The sequence below is a fragment of the Mustela nigripes genome, chromosome 17 (assembly GCF_022355385.1).
Source record: "Mustela nigripes isolate SB6536 chromosome 17, MUSNIG.SB6536, whole genome shotgun sequence".
Classification (NCBI taxonomy): Eukaryota; Metazoa; Chordata; class Mammalia; order Carnivora; family Mustelidae; genus Mustela; species Mustela nigripes.
Window position 1 is genome coordinate 10,374,762 of NC_081573.1, and position 17,850 is coordinate 10,392,611.

General features: G+C 63.0%; 3 protein-coding genes across 5 annotated transcripts in view; 1 reads left to right on the forward strand and 2 right to left on the reverse strand.

Moving 5' to 3' along the window:
- The first annotated feature begins 1,460 nt into the window (after positions 1–1,460).
- KMT5C (lysine methyltransferase 5C) lies at positions 1,461–8,358 on the forward strand. Of its 2 annotated transcripts, none has more exons than XM_059382061.1 (9): positions 1,461–1,687; positions 3,271–3,508; positions 3,664–3,829; positions 4,233–4,342; positions 5,127–5,290; positions 5,415–5,434; positions 6,720–6,856; positions 6,953–7,131; positions 7,348–8,358. In XM_059382061.1, the coding sequence occupies exons 2-9, from the start codon at positions 3,399–3,401 to the stop codon at positions 7,836–7,838; spliced, it is 1,377 nt and encodes a 458-aa protein (XP_059238044.1). In that variant the 5' UTR covers positions 1,461–1,687; positions 3,271–3,398; the 3' UTR covers positions 7,839–8,358. The 2 variants fall into 2 exon arrangements, with proteins under 2 accessions (XP_059238044.1, XP_059238043.1); XM_059382060.1 differs by having other exon boundaries at positions 1,468–1,687; positions 7,345–8,358.
- A 4,527-nt stretch (positions 8,359–12,885) lies between these two features.
- On the reverse strand, positions 12,886–14,508 carry LOC132004913 (cytochrome c oxidase subunit 6B2). 2 transcript variants are annotated; one of them, XM_059381547.1, is made up of 4 exons: positions 14,256–14,490; positions 14,013–14,142; positions 13,174–13,274; positions 12,886–13,067 (listed from the first exon to the last, which is right to left on the reverse strand). In XM_059381547.1, exons 2-4 carry the CDS (start codon positions 14,122–14,124, stop codon positions 13,014–13,016), a joined length of 267 nt encoding a protein of 88 aa, XP_059237530.1. In that variant the 5' UTR covers positions 14,125–14,142; positions 14,256–14,490; the 3' UTR covers positions 12,886–13,013. The 2 variants fall into 2 exon arrangements, with proteins under 2 accessions (XP_059237530.1, XP_059237529.1); XM_059381546.1 differs by having other exon boundaries at positions 12,886–13,274; positions 14,256–14,508.
- A 2,942-nt stretch (positions 14,509–17,450) lies between these two features.
- Positions 17,451–17,850, reverse strand: part of GARIN5B (golgi associated RAB2 interactor family member 5B) — a 4,786-nt gene continuing 4,386 nt past the window's right edge. Inside the window, exon 10 of the mRNA XM_059383413.1 lies at positions 17,451–17,532. Coding sequence (XP_059239396.1) covers positions 17,451–17,532 — 82 coding nt within the window. The remainder of the gene's footprint in view (positions 17,533–17,850) is intronic.

The following is a 17,850-nucleotide window of genomic DNA, read 5'->3' on the forward strand; positions in this document are numbered from 1 at the left end:
ACTTCGCGCTCCGCTACGCAGACTTCCGCAGCTAGCAACACGCTTTGGGGTTGTCCGGGTGGATATAGGGAGCGCGGTTCACTCCCTTCCACTGCTGCTGTATGGTGCTCCCCTGTATGAATGTGTCACGATCCATTTACCCATTTTTAATGTGATGGACATTTAAGCCGTTTCGTTTTTTACCCCTACCAACACCGTTAGGAGCTTATCCTTCTGCTCACATTTGCTGGTGCTGATCCAGGGCAGACACCCGCGGATGGAAGGGCTGCGCCTCTAAGATGCGGACACGCTGCTAGGACTTTGCCAGAGAGCTAAGCTTTCAGAGTCCTCTCTGCTTGCTGGCCGCTGCTGCCCTCTGGAGCTGTGACCGTCCCTACTGGGGGGCGGGGAGAGGTACCTCGGTTGGGGGGAGCGGTGTCAGAGCTGGGGTAGGGGGTCGTCCCGGCTGGGCAAGGGGAGGGAAGCTGGAAGCGCGGATAGAAGACACCTAGGAGGGTGTTAAGAAGAAACCCTCAGCGAGGGCCAGGGTGGTCCTTGTCCGGCGAGCGCCAGCCCGAGGGCCAGAGAGGGCGAGCCACCTCCCCGACGCCACAGAGTGACGCGGACATCGTCCGCGCCCGCCTCGCGCTCATTCGGTCGGTTCCCAGTGGGGCCGCCCTCCCCGTGCCGGGCCCTGTTCCCGGCGCACCAGACACACGCGGCGCGCGAAACAAAGAGCGCCGGCCCCGAGCGCGCAGCTCGCTATTCCGGGCGCAGCGGCGGTGAATTGCTGATCATGTGCGCCTCCAGGGTGGGAGCAAGTTGGGGATCCGGACTGCGGGAGGCGCCGCCCCGCGGAGCCCTCTCCAAAGGCCGCGCTTCCCAGGCTCCTCCCCCACCCGCTCGCTAGCAGAGCTCTCGGGGCGCTCGCGAAATCGCCCGGGGCACTCGCGGCGGCGAAGGCGGTCGAGCAGAGAGCGGGAGCAACGCGCCCTCGGGAGCCGGGCAGGGCTGTCAATAAACTCTGGTCGCCGCGGCAACGGCCCGCCGGGCGGGGTCTGCCAGGCGCCGCCGCGCTCCCACCCCTCGTGCCCGCCCCGGCTCTCTGCCCGCGGTCCGCGAAGGTTTCACGGGGGAAAGAGAATGGGCCGGTCGCGACTCCTCCGGTGACGGGCGGAGGCTTTAGCCTATGGAAGGCTGAGCCGTTCCAGGGCCGGCCAATCACACGCGGGCAATGGAGCCGGCAGGGCCCGCCCCCTCCCCTCCTGGACCCGAATAACCTGACCCAAACCCGAGTTTAGCCTGGAGCCACGACGCTCTCGGCCAATGAGGGCGTCGACTCAGGGCAGAGGGCGGGAAAAGTCTCCATGGCAGCGGTGGAAGGACAGCGACAGGAGCCATTAGCTGCCGTCTGCGGCGCTTGGCAGCGGCGCGGGCGGAGCGGGGTTTCGTAGGGGCACTGACGGGAGGGCCGGCGGGGAGGGGACGAGCGAGACTCGGCCAATGGGAGCGGCGAGAGCGCCCAGCCACTGAGGAGCGGCGGCCGCCTCGACCAATGGGAGCTCCGGCTGCCGGTGGTGGGGCGGGCCCGGCGGCGCAGACGGGAGGCGCGGCGGCCGTGTCTGACGAGAGCTGGAGCAGGCAGTGGGAGGTGGTGGCGGCGGCGGCGCGGGTGCCTGAGGAGGAGGAGGCGGAGGAGGAGAAGCGGGTGAGGGGCGGCGCGGGGCCCGACCTCTGAGCCCCCTCTCGGCCCCCAGCCCGCGCCGCCTTGGCTCCCGGTCGCCCCCAGCCCCGACCGTCCCCCGCCCCGCCCGGCCCCTCCTCGTGTCCAGGCGCCCGCGTCTCCCGGCCTTTCGGTGGGCCTCAGGCTGCTGCGGGCGCCCAGCCGCTTCCCTGTGCTTCCTCACCTAGGCCCCTCCCCGCACTCCCGGGCCTGAGCGGACCCCTCGGGTCGCCTTGCGACTCTCCACTCCCCTCCCTGGACCTCAGGCCCTTCCCCTGCACTCTCACTGCCCGCCAGGCCCCCGTCTGCTTCCCCACTGCTTCCGCGGACCTCAGCCCCCGCTCCTGGATCCTCAGTGCCTGCCCAGGTCCCTGCCTGGACCCCAGGCTCTCTCCTCCCTGACGGGCAGGACTTGCCCCTTCTCCGCCTGTCCAAGCCCGGCTGTGGACCCCTAGGCCCCCCTCCACCTCCTCGGGACCTGCTCTCGACCCCAGGGCTCCACTCTGGCCTTCGCGAGGTCGTCCCTGACGTCCAGGCCTCCCCGGCGTGCTCCGTGTCCAGCTGGCACCCCCGGCCCTCTCCCTGCCCCAGCACCCTTCTGTGCAGTCTGTGTATTTCGTCTTTACCCACATGCCTCTTTGCAGCTTCCACTCGGTCCGGCGTCCTCTCTCAGCACCCCCTCCTTCATCCCCAGCCTTCCAGTCTTTTCTAGACCCCTTTCCCCAGCTCTAGCTGCTGATCCCTTTTCGACTCCCCCTCCCCTGCGGTCCCCCATGGACTCTCCCTGAAGCACCGCGGTCTGGATGGTCTGGATGCCCAGCCGGCCCTCCACCGCCGTCAGGGTTAGGGGTCTTGTTTTGTTTCCTTTTGCTAATTCCCTTCTTTCTCCCCTTTTGATAGACCTGTTCTGCCTCTCCATATCATTCCTTTTCTCTCCCCTCTTACCCCCTTTGTCTTCTGAGCACCCCCCCCCCCAATCCTTGGAGAGGGAGCAGGTGCTGGGATCCCTCCTCCGCTCTCCCTCCCCTCACCCCCCCTCCAGGCTGCCTGGGGCTTCACCCAGAGCCTCCTGATGATTCCCAGGAGCTGTTGGTTGGGGGGAGGACGGAGGAGCGGGAGGGAGGTGGAGGCTGAGGCCAACAAGCGTGGGGGTGGGTGGAGGAACAGTCTGTCCTAGAGGGTGGGAAGCCTTGGACTTTTCCTCAGTGAGGGCTGGAAGTGGGGATGGGTTCCCCCGACTCCCACCTCCTGCCCGGCTAAGCCTTTAGGGTTATCCCTGACTGCCAATTAATCAGTCTTCCCTGGGCCAGTAGGGACTGTGCGTGCGTGCGTGCGTGCGTGCGTGGGTGGGTGGGTGTGTGGGGGGTGCGAGGGGACATGAGGGAATCTGCGTGTGAGTGTGTGAGTTGTATGTGCTGGGGGACTGGTGTCTGTGCCCCAGAGTGTGAAGATACTCATGACGGTGACGGGCATCCTTTCTGGGCTTCCCCACTGTCGGAGTACTTGTTGCATCCCGACCTCGCTGAGGGCCCTGCAAAGTCAGTCTTGCTTTACGCTCTGATTTGTAGATGAGACTGGAGACCAAAAGGCTTGCCAAATCCCGTGCAGCTCAGAAGTGGGAGTCCCGGGGCGCTGCCCCTCCCCCTCCATTGCCCCCTCCACTCTGGGCCAGAGGCAGCATGGTCCATGGGGCACCATGGGACCCGACAGAGTGACAGCCAGAGAGCTGTGTGAGAACGACGACCTTGCCACCAGCCTTGTCCTGGACCCCTACCTCGGCTTCCGTACCCATAAGATGAACGTCAGGTGAGGCGGCCTGGGACAGGGAGGACCCGGGGCCCAGCTGGGACCCCTTCCCTTCCTCCACATCCGGCAGCCCCGAGTGGGGGTGGGGGCGGGGCCGGGAAGGCCCGGAGGGAATAGGCCAAGGCCCTGGGACCCAGGCGTGCCCTCTCCCCCAGCCCCGTGCCCCCGCTGCGGCGACAGCACCACCTGCGCTCAGCGCTGGAGGCCTTCCTGAGGCAGCGGGACCTGGAGGCTGCGTACCGGGCCCTGACGCTGGGAGGCTGGATGGCCCACTACTTCCAGAGCCGGGGCCCTCGGCAGGAGGCTGCCCTCAAGACCCACGTGAGGGCACCCTTCCCTTCCCCCACCCTCAGCCCACGTGTCCTCCCTATCACCTCGGCCTGTCCTGGGTCCTCCACCCTGCCAGGCCGATCTTATGGAGCCCCAGGCTCCAGGCCCCTCCACGAAGCGCCAACCCTTCCCCCTGAGACTCCCTAACTTCCTAGCCATTGGGTCCATCTGAGAGAGGAGGCTCAGAGAATCCTAGGAGAGGAGAGTTGGGGGCCCTCAGAGGTGGAGCACAGCCTCTTCATTTGACAGATGAGGAAACAGACCCCCAAGAGGGGAAGTGAGGCCCCCAAGACCACATAGCAAGTCAGTGGCAGAGCAGGCCTAGGACCCAGGAGAGGGCCGAGGATGACCCTGCCCCAGCTCCTCACCCCGCCCACCCCATCACCTCCCCCAGATCTATCGCTACCTCCGAGCCTTCCTGCCTGAAAGTGGCTTCACCATCCTGCCCTGTACGCGGTACTCCATGGAAACGAATGGAGCCAAGATTGTGTCTACCAGAGCTTGGTAAGAGGCTGGAGCTCACACACCAGGGCCCTGGAGGCTGCTGGGAGAGGAGACCTCTGCAGACGAGGGGAGAAGCCTCTGCGGCTGAGGCCAGGCCCAGGCCCACAGACCCTCTTTGCCTATCGCAGCCCCAGTGGGAAATGAGAACCCCGTGGGACCCCAGGGTTCCAGGGACTGCTGGGGAAGTAGCATTTGTGCCCAGGGGGGCAGGAGGCCAGGGCAGGAGAGGCCGCTGCTGGGTAAGGGACAGGACAGTGGCAAGACGGACCCTGCCAGCCACATACGGTGTAGCTAGAACGCAGGTGGTCACTGACCACGGGTCCTGACCACGGCTGCTCAGGTCTTCAGGAGTCATGAGGGAATTTTGAGTGTTCTTGGGAACCGGCCTAAGCAGAGGCCCACCAGAGAGTCTGCTGAAGCATGGCGGTGGCGGGGGAGTGGCGTGCTGGGTGACAGTTTGCAGGGCGTTACTAGCACTCATGGGGAGTCCAGGCAGAAGAACCACTTGTGTGAGGCCCAAGGGCAGTTGGGGCTGGAGGACGAGCCCAGGGCGAGCAGACAGCAGGAGGGGTGCCTGTCTGGGTACTATCCTGTGTCAGAGGATGCTGGATCCAGGAAGCACCCCAGGGAGGTGAGTGGATTGGCAAAAGCCAGGAGGAGGACCACGGTGGCAGCAGCAGCCTGCAGGAGGCCCAGTGCCCTGGTCCTTGGAGGCCCCCGTCTGCTGAGACACTGGGCTGGTTGGAGGCCCTGCTCACAGCCCCACGGCCTGGCCTCTTGGCAGGAAGAAGAATGAGAAGCTGGAACTGCTGGTGGGCTGCATCGCGGAGCTGCGGGAGGCGGACGAGGGGCTGCTGAGGGCTGGGGAGAACGACTTCAGCATCATGTACTCCACCCGGAAACGGAGTGCACAGCTGTGGCTGGGCCCGGCAGCCTTCATAAACCATGGTGGGGGTGGGGGCAGGGCGGGGTGGGGGGAGGGGGAGAGGAATGGGGGACGACCCCCCCACTCTGCCCAGCCCTCCGCTCATCTGAGTTTCTTCTCTCCCCCACCCTCCTCTCAATGCTGTAGACTGCAAACCCAACTGCAAGGTGAGACTTGGGGACCCCCCCAATGGAGGAGTGGGCATGGGGGAATTGAGGGGTCCCCGGGGAGTGGCATGTGACTAGCCAGAAAGTGGCCGGAGCCCCCCACCCGGGCCACAACCCCGTTTGTACCTGCAGCTATCCGAGGGGGGAGGGGCTGTGGCCAGAGTCTTGGCTGCCGCCCTTGGAGGGAGGAGCATGATGATGGGGACACAGGAAGTGCCCCTGCACCTGGAGACCCCCTGGCCTGGCCTCGTGCGGAGCAGGGAGGCTGCCCAGAAGTCCCGCCAGAGCCCAGCACTGAAGGAGGACTAGGATTTTCCTCGGTGTTGGAGGAAAACTGAGGCGTGTCAGGGCATCCCAAACAGATACACCTCAGTGGAGGGCCAGGAGGTAGGCCCGGCACGGTGACTCTGGCCTTGTGTGCCACAGAGGAGCTCAAGTCATCACCGTGGACGCTCTGGCTGGGTGAATGATGGGGCTGGGTTTTGAGATGGCCTGGCAGCCCGTGAGCCACAGGCTTGGCAGCAGGAGAGGGACTAGAGGCTGGCGTGTGACCTGGTGTGTAACTGAGTGAGAAGCTGGCTCCAGCTGGAGTCCGGGGGAATAGAGAGGACAAGGACAGAAGACCCTGCTGTGCACGGTGGCTCTGGCCAATTGGCCGGGGATCAGGAGGGTGGGTGGTGAGAGCCACCCCCAAGCACGTGTGAGGCTAGACTGCAGGCACGGAGGGGAGTCCCACTCCTCCCAGACCAGGAATGGGGCCAGGAGCAGGAGGCGGAGGCAAGAGGCAGGGGCAGGAGGTGGGAGTGGGGTCAGGGGCAGGAGGCTGGGGCAGGGACAGGAGGCAGGAGGGGCCTGGGCGGGCAGCTCTCACAGACTGTGGCTGCAAAGCAGACAGGCACTGGGAAGGGAGACAGCCAAGACTGGCAGAGGTTGGACCTGGCCTCTGGGGTACAGGCTGGCAAGGAGTGAGCTGTGGGTCTAGGGGGGTCTGGGGGCAGAGGAGGAGTGCAGGAAGGAGCAGGCAGTGTGCACTGGCAGGGGCCAGTTGGATCATCATCCCGCAGGGAGGGTGGGGGCCAGCAAATGGGCGGAAGGTCAGGGAGTGTGTGCAGAGGGCAGGCCCGGAGGGGTGCCCCCACCAGAGGACTCTGGGCTCCCAGCCCCTGCCACTCCTCGTCCCTGCCCCAGTCTCCTGCCCTGGGAGTGTGCCCTGGGAGTGTGCTTAGCTAGGAGGGGTGGAGGCCGGCAGCCACCAGGACCAGCGCTGAGCAGCCCCGGCCCCCAGTTTGTGCCCGCAGATGGGAATGCAGCCTGCGTGAAAGTGCTCCGGGACATCGAGCCAGGGGACGAGGTCACCTGCTTCTATGGGGAGGGCTTCTTTGGTGAGAAGAATGAGCACTGTGAATGCTACACGTGTGAGAGGTGAGGTGCCCAGGAGGGGTCCTGGGGAGGAGGGCAGTGACCTGGACGTGCTTCCTCAGGGCCTGCTTCTTTCCTTCTCCCTCCTGCCACCCCCAGGAAAGGCGAAGGAGCCTTCCGCCTGCAGCCCAGGGAGGTCCTACCGCCACGGCCCCTGGACAAGTATGAGCTCCGGGAGACCAAGAGGAGGCTGCAACAGGGCCTGGATGGCGGTGGTCGCCTGCTGGGCCCCAGGGCCTGTGCTCACCTCTCCGCGCTGCGCCGGGACCCGTTCTGTGGTGAGTGCCCCCCCAGTCCCGCCCTTGTCTGTTCTGCCACCTCTGGCCCCCATGCCCACCTATCTGTGCTGCCAGCTCTTGACCTCTGTCGCCCCCATGCCCCCCTTGTCCTGCCACCACCTGCCATTGCCCTTGGTGGTGGGGGAGGGTTTGCCAGAGCCCAGCTCATGCTCCATTTTCTCCCCCGTACCCCCCCTCCTCGGGCCTCCACAGCAGCCTGCCAACCCTGCTGCCCTCTGCCCTGTGGTGCTCGCCCGGAAGCCTCGCCCCTCTGGCTCCAGTGGCTGCCGCAGCCCCCACTCCGAGTGCGGCCCCGGAGGCGCCGACGCCCTCAGCAGCGGCGGGCCCCAGCGCCCCCCGTTTTCCGCGCTGCCCGCGTCTCCCTGCACCAGTGGGGTGGCTGTGGTCCCCACTGCTGCCTGCGAGCAGAGGCCCTGGTGGCCCTGGGCCCAGCCCCCCGTGCCCACTGGGCCCCTCAGCAGGACTGGCACTGGGCCCGGCGCTACGGGCTGCCTTACGTGGTGCGTGTGGACCTGAGCCGGGTGGCTCCGGGCCCACCTGCTGCCCCCGCCCCGGCCGGGACCCCAGGCCCTGCCCCCGTCCCCAAGCAGGCCCTCGCCTTTGCCCCCTTTTCCCCACCCAAGCGCCTGAGGCTGGTGGTCAGCCATGGCTCCATTGACCTGGACGTCAACAGTGACGGGCCATGACAGGCTGGACAGGGAGGCCCCAGGCCAGGAGAGGAAGGAATCCCTCCTCGCCCCCCTCCCCCCAAGCCCCAAGTTCTTGGGGACTCACTGACCTCTAGAAGGAGCCATTGGCTGGCCCTAGGCCCCAGCACAGTTCTGCCCTGGGCTGGGCTGGTTTGGGGACACCCGGGGGTGTGACCCCTGACCCTTTGTGACTGCTGTCCCCTGAGCCACCCCCACCCCAGCAGGGTACCGTGGCTGCTGCTGCCTTCCTACCCCAACTCCAGCCTCAGGACTGCGGGAGCTGCTCCCTTCCCCACCCACCTCCTTCCTGCCCAGGGAGCAAAGCCATAAGGGGTAGGGGCCGCCCTGTGGCATCTCCCCAGAAGCCCAGGCCTCAGGAGGCAATGGAGCTGACCCAGGGTGGCACTGCTTAGAAACAGCATGACAGAGGGGAGAGGAGTGGGCTTGCTCCTGGCTCCGCGACTGTCTGAGGCAAGGGGCTGTCTGGGACACATCCTCACCAGCGGGGGGGGGGAGGGGGGGGGCCCAGGGAGGGCGGGTGGGGCCTCGGGTTTCTGGGGGGGCCCTCCCCGGGGCGGTCGGGGGGGGGGGGGGGGGGGTCCCTCCCCTCCCCCACACCAGAATGGGGTATGTTTGGGGGATTGGAAGCACTTGAACTTTTTATTTTATTAAAACCTTGTTATAAGCAGCACCCTTTGTAGCTTTTCATTTTGATTGACATTTTGAGGGGATGTTGTCAGCCTACCGAGACCCTCAGCCCTGCTGGGGAGACCGGGCCGGGGGGGAGGTGGCCAGGGCTCTGGGGGCCTCTGAGTTCAGAAGGGTGAAGGGTCCACAGGCTATTGCTGGGGATGGCGGGGGACAGAGGCGAGAGTCACATCTCAGCCCGAAGCGGGCTTCTGAAGAGGGCCCCACGTGAGAGAGGATGCCTGCCATCATTCAGACAAGGTGACATTCCGGCAAGAAGAGGGACTCGCTACCGGCCCCCCCACCCCCGGCACAGGGTCCTGGCCACCCCTCTGAAGTCAGCTGCGCCCGCACCCTCGTCCGTGTGCTGTTGGCCCAGCTCTGGGGGACCAGGGCAGTGGGCCTGCTCAAGCTGCTCAGGACCCAGGTCCGTGGGGATTCTGCCGCCCCTCCTCATTCTCCCCTCTACCGCAGGCGGTGCCCAAGAAATGAGGACAGCTCTCTAGACCAGTGAGCTCAGGTGGTGTGGGCCTGAGGCCTTCCCCCTCCGGAGCATCAGGTGGGGCTGGGGGCTGAGCGGTGGGAGGGGCGGGACCCAGCAGAGCTGTAACCTTTCTCCAGTTCCTTCCATCTGCAGAGGGCCCCCCCCCTTCCTTTCAGGAGACAGTGAGAGAGCCCATCTCTCCTCCCTGTGGCTCCTAGTGCCCATGGTCATTTCCTCCCTCCTGTTAACGACGAGGGAGAAGAGAACGCAGAGGGATGGCTTCTGTAAAGAAAGGGGCCTCCGCCGGGACTGGTGGGCAGGTGCCCTCACCGAGGCTTCTGGACAGGGCTCAGAGCTGGGAGCCGCCTCCCAGACGGCCACAGGGTGGCAAGAACCTCTGGAAATTCTGCTTTAAATGTAGCAAGTGCACATGTGCCTGTGGGTTCTTCTCAGGGAAGAGGGTTTGAAGCCTTCCTCTGATTCTCAAGAGTGTCTCGAACCCCAAAAGCAGAGATCAGAGACATGGCCTCCATCTTGAGCCAGCTAATGTGTGTGTTGTAGGCTGAGGAGCACCAGTTGTGACAAAGGTGTTTCCTGACCTTTCCCAATGGCCCCCTGGGGCCAAGGCCACCCCTGCTGAGAGTCAGGGAAGACCTCCAGGGCAGGAACTGCGGCCCCTTTCATAGATAGCTTGCGACATCCACCTTGCTGGCAGTTTCCACCCTGACCAGCCCCGCCCCCATAAGGGCCCCCAGCCCAGCGCCACTGGGAAATGCGTGGAGCCCACGTTGAGGCCAGGAAAGTGTCAGGACCTGGAGGGCTTGGCATCAGGAGCTCCCCCTGGTGGCTCAGGCCCCAGGGACAGGGGTAATAAGGCCTTGGGGCCTAGAGCCCCATACAATCCAGGCAGCCTGAGGGAGGACAAGGGGAAGACCCTGAGATGAAGGAAAGAGGAGCTGTGAGAAACAAAGTAACTGCAGCTCCCAGGACGAGGGCTGTGCTCTGCTCTCTCCTCTCCTCAGCTCACTGTCCTCTCTGGTGGCTAGGAGGGCAGCAGAGCCAGGTGCTCCCCAGGCCGGCGCCCCAATCCTGGGCCCACGTGTCTCCTCGGGGGGTGCTCTCCTACCCTGCCAACGCCATGTGTGTTGACCAGATGGCTCCAGCAACTCCAGGCCCCTGTTGGTGGGCCGGCCGGCCTGGAGCTGCTTGGTCGAGGAGGGATCCAGGCTTCCCGTCGCTGCCACCGTCGGGTGTGGTGTGGGGTACCAGCATTGAACCACCGCACTAATTCTGAGTTCCTCGAATCGCCCACACAGACTGAGCCTCCTGCACATGCACCCCGAGAACACCGGGCTGTGTAACTCCTAACAGCGGCATCCTCCCAGCAGCCCTGTGACCTACCCGTGTTATCACCGCATTGGGGGTGAATGACCGTGGTGCAGAGGGTTTAGGGAGTCTGTCTGGACTGGAGCTGCGCCACAGGGCTTCCATGGGGGGGGGGGGGGGAGGGAGAGCGGGTGCCTCGAGGTTTGGGGAGCAAAGGATGAAGGCTGCTGAGCCCCTTGGTGATTTTGAGCCTCCGGAGGCACCTGAGCCTGTCTGCAGAGATGGAGGAAGGAGCTGGCTGAGGTCTGCAGAGATGGGAGGAGGAGAGATGGACTGAGGGCGAGGGGGAAGAGGGGAAGGAGGTGGCGATAGCAGAGGTACAATTGGGAGGGGGAGAACTAGTGAGAGGCCTCAGTTTCCTCCAGCTGGTCAGGTTGCTGCAGGTCCGTGAGGTTGACATCAGGTGCTTCCGAGGAGCTGGTAGAGGAGCAGCGGAACAGGTGTTCAGAGTTCGGGGCCTGGGAGTTCGCAGTGATGTTGGTGTAGATCCTGCCTTGGGATCGGCATCCACAGGACCGTGGAGGCAGAGTGTAAAGAATGTTCCAGAATGGGGCTTCTGGGTGGATCAGTCAAGTGTCTGCCTGGGGCTCAGGTCACAATCCTGGAATCTGCTTTTCCCTCTGACCCTTCCCCCTCTCTCATGCTTTCTCTCTCAAATAAATAAATAAAATCTTTTTTTTTTTTTTAAAGAATCTTCCAGAAGAGGAGCACGTGGGTGGCTCAGTCAGTTAAGGGTCTAACTCTTGATTTTGGCTCAGGTCATGATCTCAGGGTGGTGAGATTGAGCCCCATGTGGGGCTCTGCTCTCTCTCCCTTACCACTCCCCCCCGCTCACACAAGCGCATGTGCCTTCTCTCTCTCTCTCTCTCCAAAATAAATAAAATGTTAAAAATCTTCCAGAAGTGGTCGAGGAATGATGGTTGGGAGGATCCTGGGCCAAAGATGGAAAGGAGGAGGAAGGCTAGGAGTGGCTTCTGGGCAGCCAGCAAAGCACTCTAGGCACTGGTACCCTGGTGGAGGTCAAGGGGCTGGCTGGGGCTGCGTGGGTGTCAGGCCCTGTGGTCAGAGGCTACCTGGGTGACCTCACTGAGTGTCAGACACCCATCAGCCCCATTCGGTGACTCAGAGCTGCCTTGCCTGTGTCCCTTGATCCAGCAGCGCAGCCACTAGAGTGGGACAGCCCTTCCTGTAGCTCTCAGCACACCCTGCACCTTCCTGTGCCCTCCTGCTTCTGAGGCTGTGGTTGGAGCAAGGGAGTCCTGGGGCAAGGTATCTGGGTGCTGCCATCCCAGCAGATGAGACGCCGGGGGTGTGCCCTGGATGGGGTGATGAGGGCAGTGTAGAGGGTATGCAAGTGTGGGAGAAGTCATCAAGGGGGATGGGAGGAGTGAGGAGCAGGATTGAGCCAGTCCTCCCCTGAGTCCACTCAGCCCCTCCCATCAACCCACCTCTCCTGGTAACGGGACTCTGCACCATCTGGGTTTACAGCTGGGAAAACTGAGGTGCACACAGGTCAAGAGGCTTGTTCAGGTGTTATTAGTAATAGCCACCTTTGAACCCCAGGATTGAACAGGCCTGAGACTACTTCAGGCAGAGTGTGGGTCCAGGCTGTTCAAGGAAACGTACAGCTTCTGGGAGGAACAGTGGGATCCAGTCCATCCCCTGCCCAGGACTCAGGCCCAGGCTAGAATCCCAGGGCTCTGTGCTTATGAAGGGTGACTCCTCAGCCTTGGGGGGGGGGGGGGGGGGGGGGGGGGCGGCAGGGGGGTGGGTGGTTAGACAGGTGACATTTCAAGAGGCATTTGGAATCAATGCTGCCACCTCTGAGGCTGGCTGAAGGCAGATCCAGTGCCTGGATGGGGCAGGAGCAAAGCATTATCCAGACAGGAGCCCGGAGCATCCGGCAGAAGCATCCTGGAGAACGTCAGAGGAGACTGCTCTGGCCTGGGAGCAGTGCTGAAAGGACGGCTGGGCCTACAGAAGACTGCTGGGAGGGGCTCCAGCGTGAGGACAGGGTGTACTTGGGGGGGGAATGGGGGTCAGAGGGGGGCGGGGGAGTGACGTAGAGTGGTGAATAGCTGGGAAAGGGTCTAGAGACGGAGAGGGATAGTTGGGGTCAGCGCTGGGGGGCACACAGTCAACACCCCAGAACTTGGGAATGTAAGTCCCAAAGGAAGACTCCTTTGGGGAGGTAAGAGGGGAGGAGGATCCTGAGGGAGGAGATGGAGGGCGGACCAGGTGTGGGGGTGGACAGTCAGGAGCACCCTGGGGGGCAAGCGCGGTCATCCACAGAAGCCTGGTCCGGCGGCTGCTGGCTGCTGGAGGTACTGGAGCGGGCGCAGGAGGGGCTGGGCTGAACCCACTCTGGAGACCCCACGATCCTCCTCCCACCCTTGCCCCCTCTCCCATCAGCACCAGTAGTGCTAGCTGCAGGGCCCTGACGCAAGAAGGACTTCTCCAGCCCCCACACCACATATTAAGAAGAAATATCAGCAGCAACAGAGCTTTATTGGTGGTTTAGAGACTGGGGAGTGTACAGCCGGGGCCGGGGCTCCGGGAGACGCGAGGACGCGGGGTCAGTGCGCTGATCGTTCGGAGGAGCGGCACTCAGACCGTCAGATTTTGCCGGCGAAGGTCCCGTCCTGGATCTGCTCGGTCCAGCGCCGCACCTGGGAAGGGGCGGGCGGGGGTGGGAGAGGAGGCCGAGGGCGCTGGCTCAGCTCCACGGAACCCGGCACCCCCGGCCAGCCGCCGGCGCCCCCCCGGCCTGCTCACCCAGCTCATGGGGCACAGCGAGTGGAACACGCGGAAGTAATACTCGCAGGGTTGCGTGCTCTTCCCGCGGCGGTTCATTCTCTTGACACAGCGGTGGTAGTCTGCAGGGTGGGGCCCGGCGAGCCGGCAGGGTGGCTCTGCGGCCCCGCCCCGGCTCTCCCGGCCTGGCCCCGCCCCTCACCCCGCCCCCAACAATGGCCCCACCCCCTCCGTGGCCTCGTCCTCCACGACTCAATCCCGCCCCTCCACTCCAGGCCCCGGCCCTGGCCCTGGCCTGGCGCTCGCGTTGTATCTCTGCATCTTTGTATCTCTCTCTGTCTCTCTACCCCTCTCTGTGTATCTCTCTCGCTCTCTCTTTCCCTCCCTCCCTCCCTGCCTCGCCGCTACCTCGTCAGACCAAGTTCCTCCCCTTCCCGGGAAGACCCCGCTTAGCCCTCCTTTGCCCTGCTGCTGGACTTGGTCCCCTCCTCTCCAGGCCGCGCCCCTCCACGACCAGACCCCGGCCCACCAAGGTTGGCCCACCTGCTCCAGATCAAGCCCCGCCCCTCCAGGGCTCCGTCCTCGCCGCTCCACACCAGGTCCCACCCACTCCCGACCAGGCCGGGTCCCACCATGGTCGGTCCACCCCCTCCAGGCCAGGCCCCGCCCCTCCAGGACTCGGTTCTCCCCGGTCCATACTAGACCCCGCCCCTGCGGACGGTGGTCCCCTCCCCTTCCATCCCAACGGTCTCCGCCGCCAAGTCGGGTCCCCGACCCTCTCCCCATCTTCAGGTGGGGCGCGTCCCTTGCTGCCTCCCCTCTCTTACCCCCTGCCCCTAACCTGGCCCGCAAGGTCTCACCCAGGAAGTTCTGGTAGCAGTTTCGTGTCTGGTTCTGGTTGGGGAAGCGCGGGTCGAAGGGCGGTGTCGACCATTTCCCCTTAGGGGGCTTCTGGGAATCGACATCCAACATCCACGGAGGCGGCAGCTCCTGCGTGGGAAGGGGGCTCCGTGGCGCTCGGGAGCGCCCCTCGTTCCGACCCACACCCCACTGCTGGCCCCGACCCGAAGGCCAGCCCCTGAGCCCAACCGCCCTGCCCTCACCAGAGAGATGTTAGCGTGTCACTGGGTCAGCTGTGGTGTGGGACCGTCCAGGGTTACCCGTCGCTTCTGAGTCTCCCGGGTCCAGCTCAAGAGAAACCCGACCCCCAGCAGGATTGGCTGGGACCCCTGGATCGCAGCCAATGGGAGCCGCTGCGCGGCAGGGGATGTTCTAGGGCGTGGGGCGGGGTCTGCGCGGACCTCTCTTCGCCTCTTACCCCTAGCCGCACCAAGCTCTTGAGGTTCCCCCGCGCACACACAGGCATCCAGGCACGACTTTTGCTGAGTCTGACTCAGGCTTTTAATCTCTGCGAAGCTGGGCCACCCCGCGGGCTCTCCCCCGTCCCGCCCCCCCCCCCCCCCCCCCAATATATAAAGGTATAGATAGCTCTGGTCTCTGCCGGAGAGGGAGCATACCCCCGCCCGGCCTTTTCAGCACCCTGCTTCTTAGTGGTAGAGGTGCACAGCACCCTGGGGGCCTGTGGGGAAGAGGAAAGAGCCAGGGTGGGGTCTGAGCTCCCGGACTCCGGTGCCAGGGCTTGGGCGGGTCTACGGGGTCTACGGGCTACCTGGCCAAGCTGGGCTCCTTTGGACGCTTTGGCAACTGAGATCGAGTTCCCGGAATCCCGCTATTGAGGGCTCTCGGTACTGAGCATGCTGGAGAGAGAGAGAAAGCCAAAGGAGGCTTTGGAGGCCACAGTTTACTGAGTGCTCAGTAAACCCGTCCCAAACGGAGCATGAGATGGAACAGGGTCCCCATTGCGTCTTCCTGGCCCTGACGGACCTGCAGGTTCCTCTCCCTCCTGCCTAATCGCTACCAAGCCCAGCTGTGCACCCTTCACCCCACATCCAACTGCACTCTGGTCACTCTCAAGAATCGTTCTTGCGCCTGCTTCCTACCCCAGCTGCCTCTCCACATCCCTTCTCCCCTTGCAGCAAGCCACTCGCAGAAAGCTTGTCTACTCCTCCCCTCAGAATGCCCTCTTTGCCAACGCCTGGAGGTAGGTATGTAGGGATACAGTGGGGAAATACCCATCACATAAAATTTACCATTGCAATCATTTTAAAGTGCATAGTTCAGTGGCATTTGTTGCATTTGCCACGTGGTGGGACCACAACCTCTGAGCTCCAGAACGTTTCATCAGCCCACAAGGAGACCCTGTTCCCCATGTGCCATCCCTCCCCATTCCCAGCTCCTGGCAACCACCAGTCGGCTGGGATTTGTCTGCCCCACAATTGTCAAAGGGCATCATCCGTGACAGGGACCCTTGCATCTGGCTCCTTTCAGCCAGCATCACGTTTTCAAGGACCCTGGCAGGTGACCTCCTGCTCTCTGTGCCTCTTCAGGCCTGCCCCATTCAACTCGTTACCACCATGTAACAAATAATCGAATCTTTGCTGATAAATCCAGAGGCCTCATCTCAGTCCCACCTCCCCCCACCTAGATGCGGCATTAGACACAACTGCTCTTTTCCCATGGTGGCCAGGATGTCTGTGTCTCACCATTCTGCACACCACTACTGTGGTCTCCCCTCTTCCCAACACTTGCTTTGTTTACACTCGCTGGCCAGAGACCTCCCCTAGTCTTCTAACTTGCAGTAGCCATCCCCGAGCTGATGATTTCCCAAGTCACCTGTGACTCACGCATCTGGCTACCTAACCCACATCTTCACCAGACATCTTGGAATTCAGATGTCCAAAATGGAATTCCTGATGCTCTACCTGCCATCCATTTCATTCACAGCTTCTCTGACTGCTGCCAATGGCCACAGCATTTCCCCAGTGTCCCAGACCACAACCCTTACATTTTCCCTTCATACCACATGGACACAATCTGTTGGCTCAGCCATCAGAGTGTCTCTAGAACGCTGTCTCCTCTCAACACCTCCAACACCTCCCCTCGTGTCCAGATCCACATCATCTCATGCCTGGATCACTCCGACTGCCTCTTGCCAACTCCCAGCTTCCATCCTTGCCCGCTTACCTTCTCGATGCTTGGGCCAGAGAGAGCCCTTTCTAACACACATGAATCCCAACTATTTAGCTCAATCCACCTGCCCCCAGCTCACTCATCAGCATCAAAGCCTAAGTTCTTAAAACGCCCGGCAAGGTCTCCTGTGATGGCCACCAGTTCCCTGACTCTTCTAATGGCATTCTTCTCTCTGGAGCCCCTTGGAACTCACTCTTGGTCAACATACTGCACACTCATAACTTCCCCAGATGTGTGCATGGAACCCTCCCTCTTCTCCTCCAAGTCTTTTACAAGTGACATCAGCTCCCTGAGGCCCTCCCGGATCCACCAGTCCCATTCTGGAGGCTGCCTACCTTCACGCCTAGTCCGCCCTCCTGTACTGTCTCCCCATGGAGCTATCAGCTTACATCATACAATATAATTGCCTTAGTTTTTATTGTCAGGATTCCTAACTTCATCACTACTGATAGTTTGTGTGGATCATTCTTTGCTGGGGGTGGGGTTGGAGGAAGAGCCTGTGCATTGCGGGAGGCTAAACAGCATCTCTGGGCTCTACACACAAGATGGCAAGGCATATACGCCCCAAATTGCTCAGTGTTGGATTCCCAGTACTTAGAACAATGCCTAGCACAAAGTCAACACTCACTAAATACCAAGTCCATGAATAAAAGTGAGAAAAGAGGGCGTGATCCTCCACCTGGCAGAGAATGGGGTTGATGGAATATATCAGTCATCACCCCAAGTACCTGGCTGAAGGGCTGAAGACATCCTGTTCCTCTTCCTTATCCCCGCTGGCAGCCAGGTCTGCCCCGCTCTCAACTTCCAAGGGTGAGGGTGAGACACCCGCTGAGGACAGCCCCGTCGTGGTCACAGGGCTGAGGTCTGACATCTCCTTGGGCTCGAGAGGCTCTTGAGATAGGCTGCTGAGCGGTGGGGACCCCCCAGCTCCCACTTCTGACACGGGGGTCAGTGAGGTTGGCGACCGGGTTGTATCCTCCCCCTCTGATGCAGGCAGAGGGGTGGGAGACAGGGAGACATTGTCCATCTTCTGGCTGCTGGAGACACTGCCCATCTCCTGCTCGGGGAGGTAGGGCACCTCAGAAGGCCCCATGGTATCCTGGGACAGCTCCTCTACATTTGCTCTCTCCTCTGCCCACTGATGCCTGCTCCTCTCTGCCCACCGATGTATTTTCCCCTTCACCCAGGTGCCCACTGGGGACTGCTCTCTACGCCCCACTGAGGTCCCCTCCATTGAGGGCACCCAGGAGCCCACTGGGGACTGCTGTGTACCCCCCGCTGGGGTCCCCTCTGTTGAGGGCGCCCAGGAGCTCACCGGGGACTGCTCCCTAACTGCCACTGGTTTCCTCTCTGGCGAGGGCACCCAGGAGCCCACCGGGGACTGCTCCCTACCTCCCACTGAGGTCCCCTCTGTCGAGGGTGCCCAGGAGCCCACCGGGGACTGCTCCCTAACTGCCACTGGTTTCCTCTCTGGCGAGGGTACCCAGGAGCCCACTGGGGACTGCTCCCTACCCCCCACTGAGGTCCCCTCCATTGAGGGTGCCCAGGAGCCCACCGGGGACTGCTCCCTAACTGCCACTGGTTTCCTCTCTGGTGAGGGCACCCATG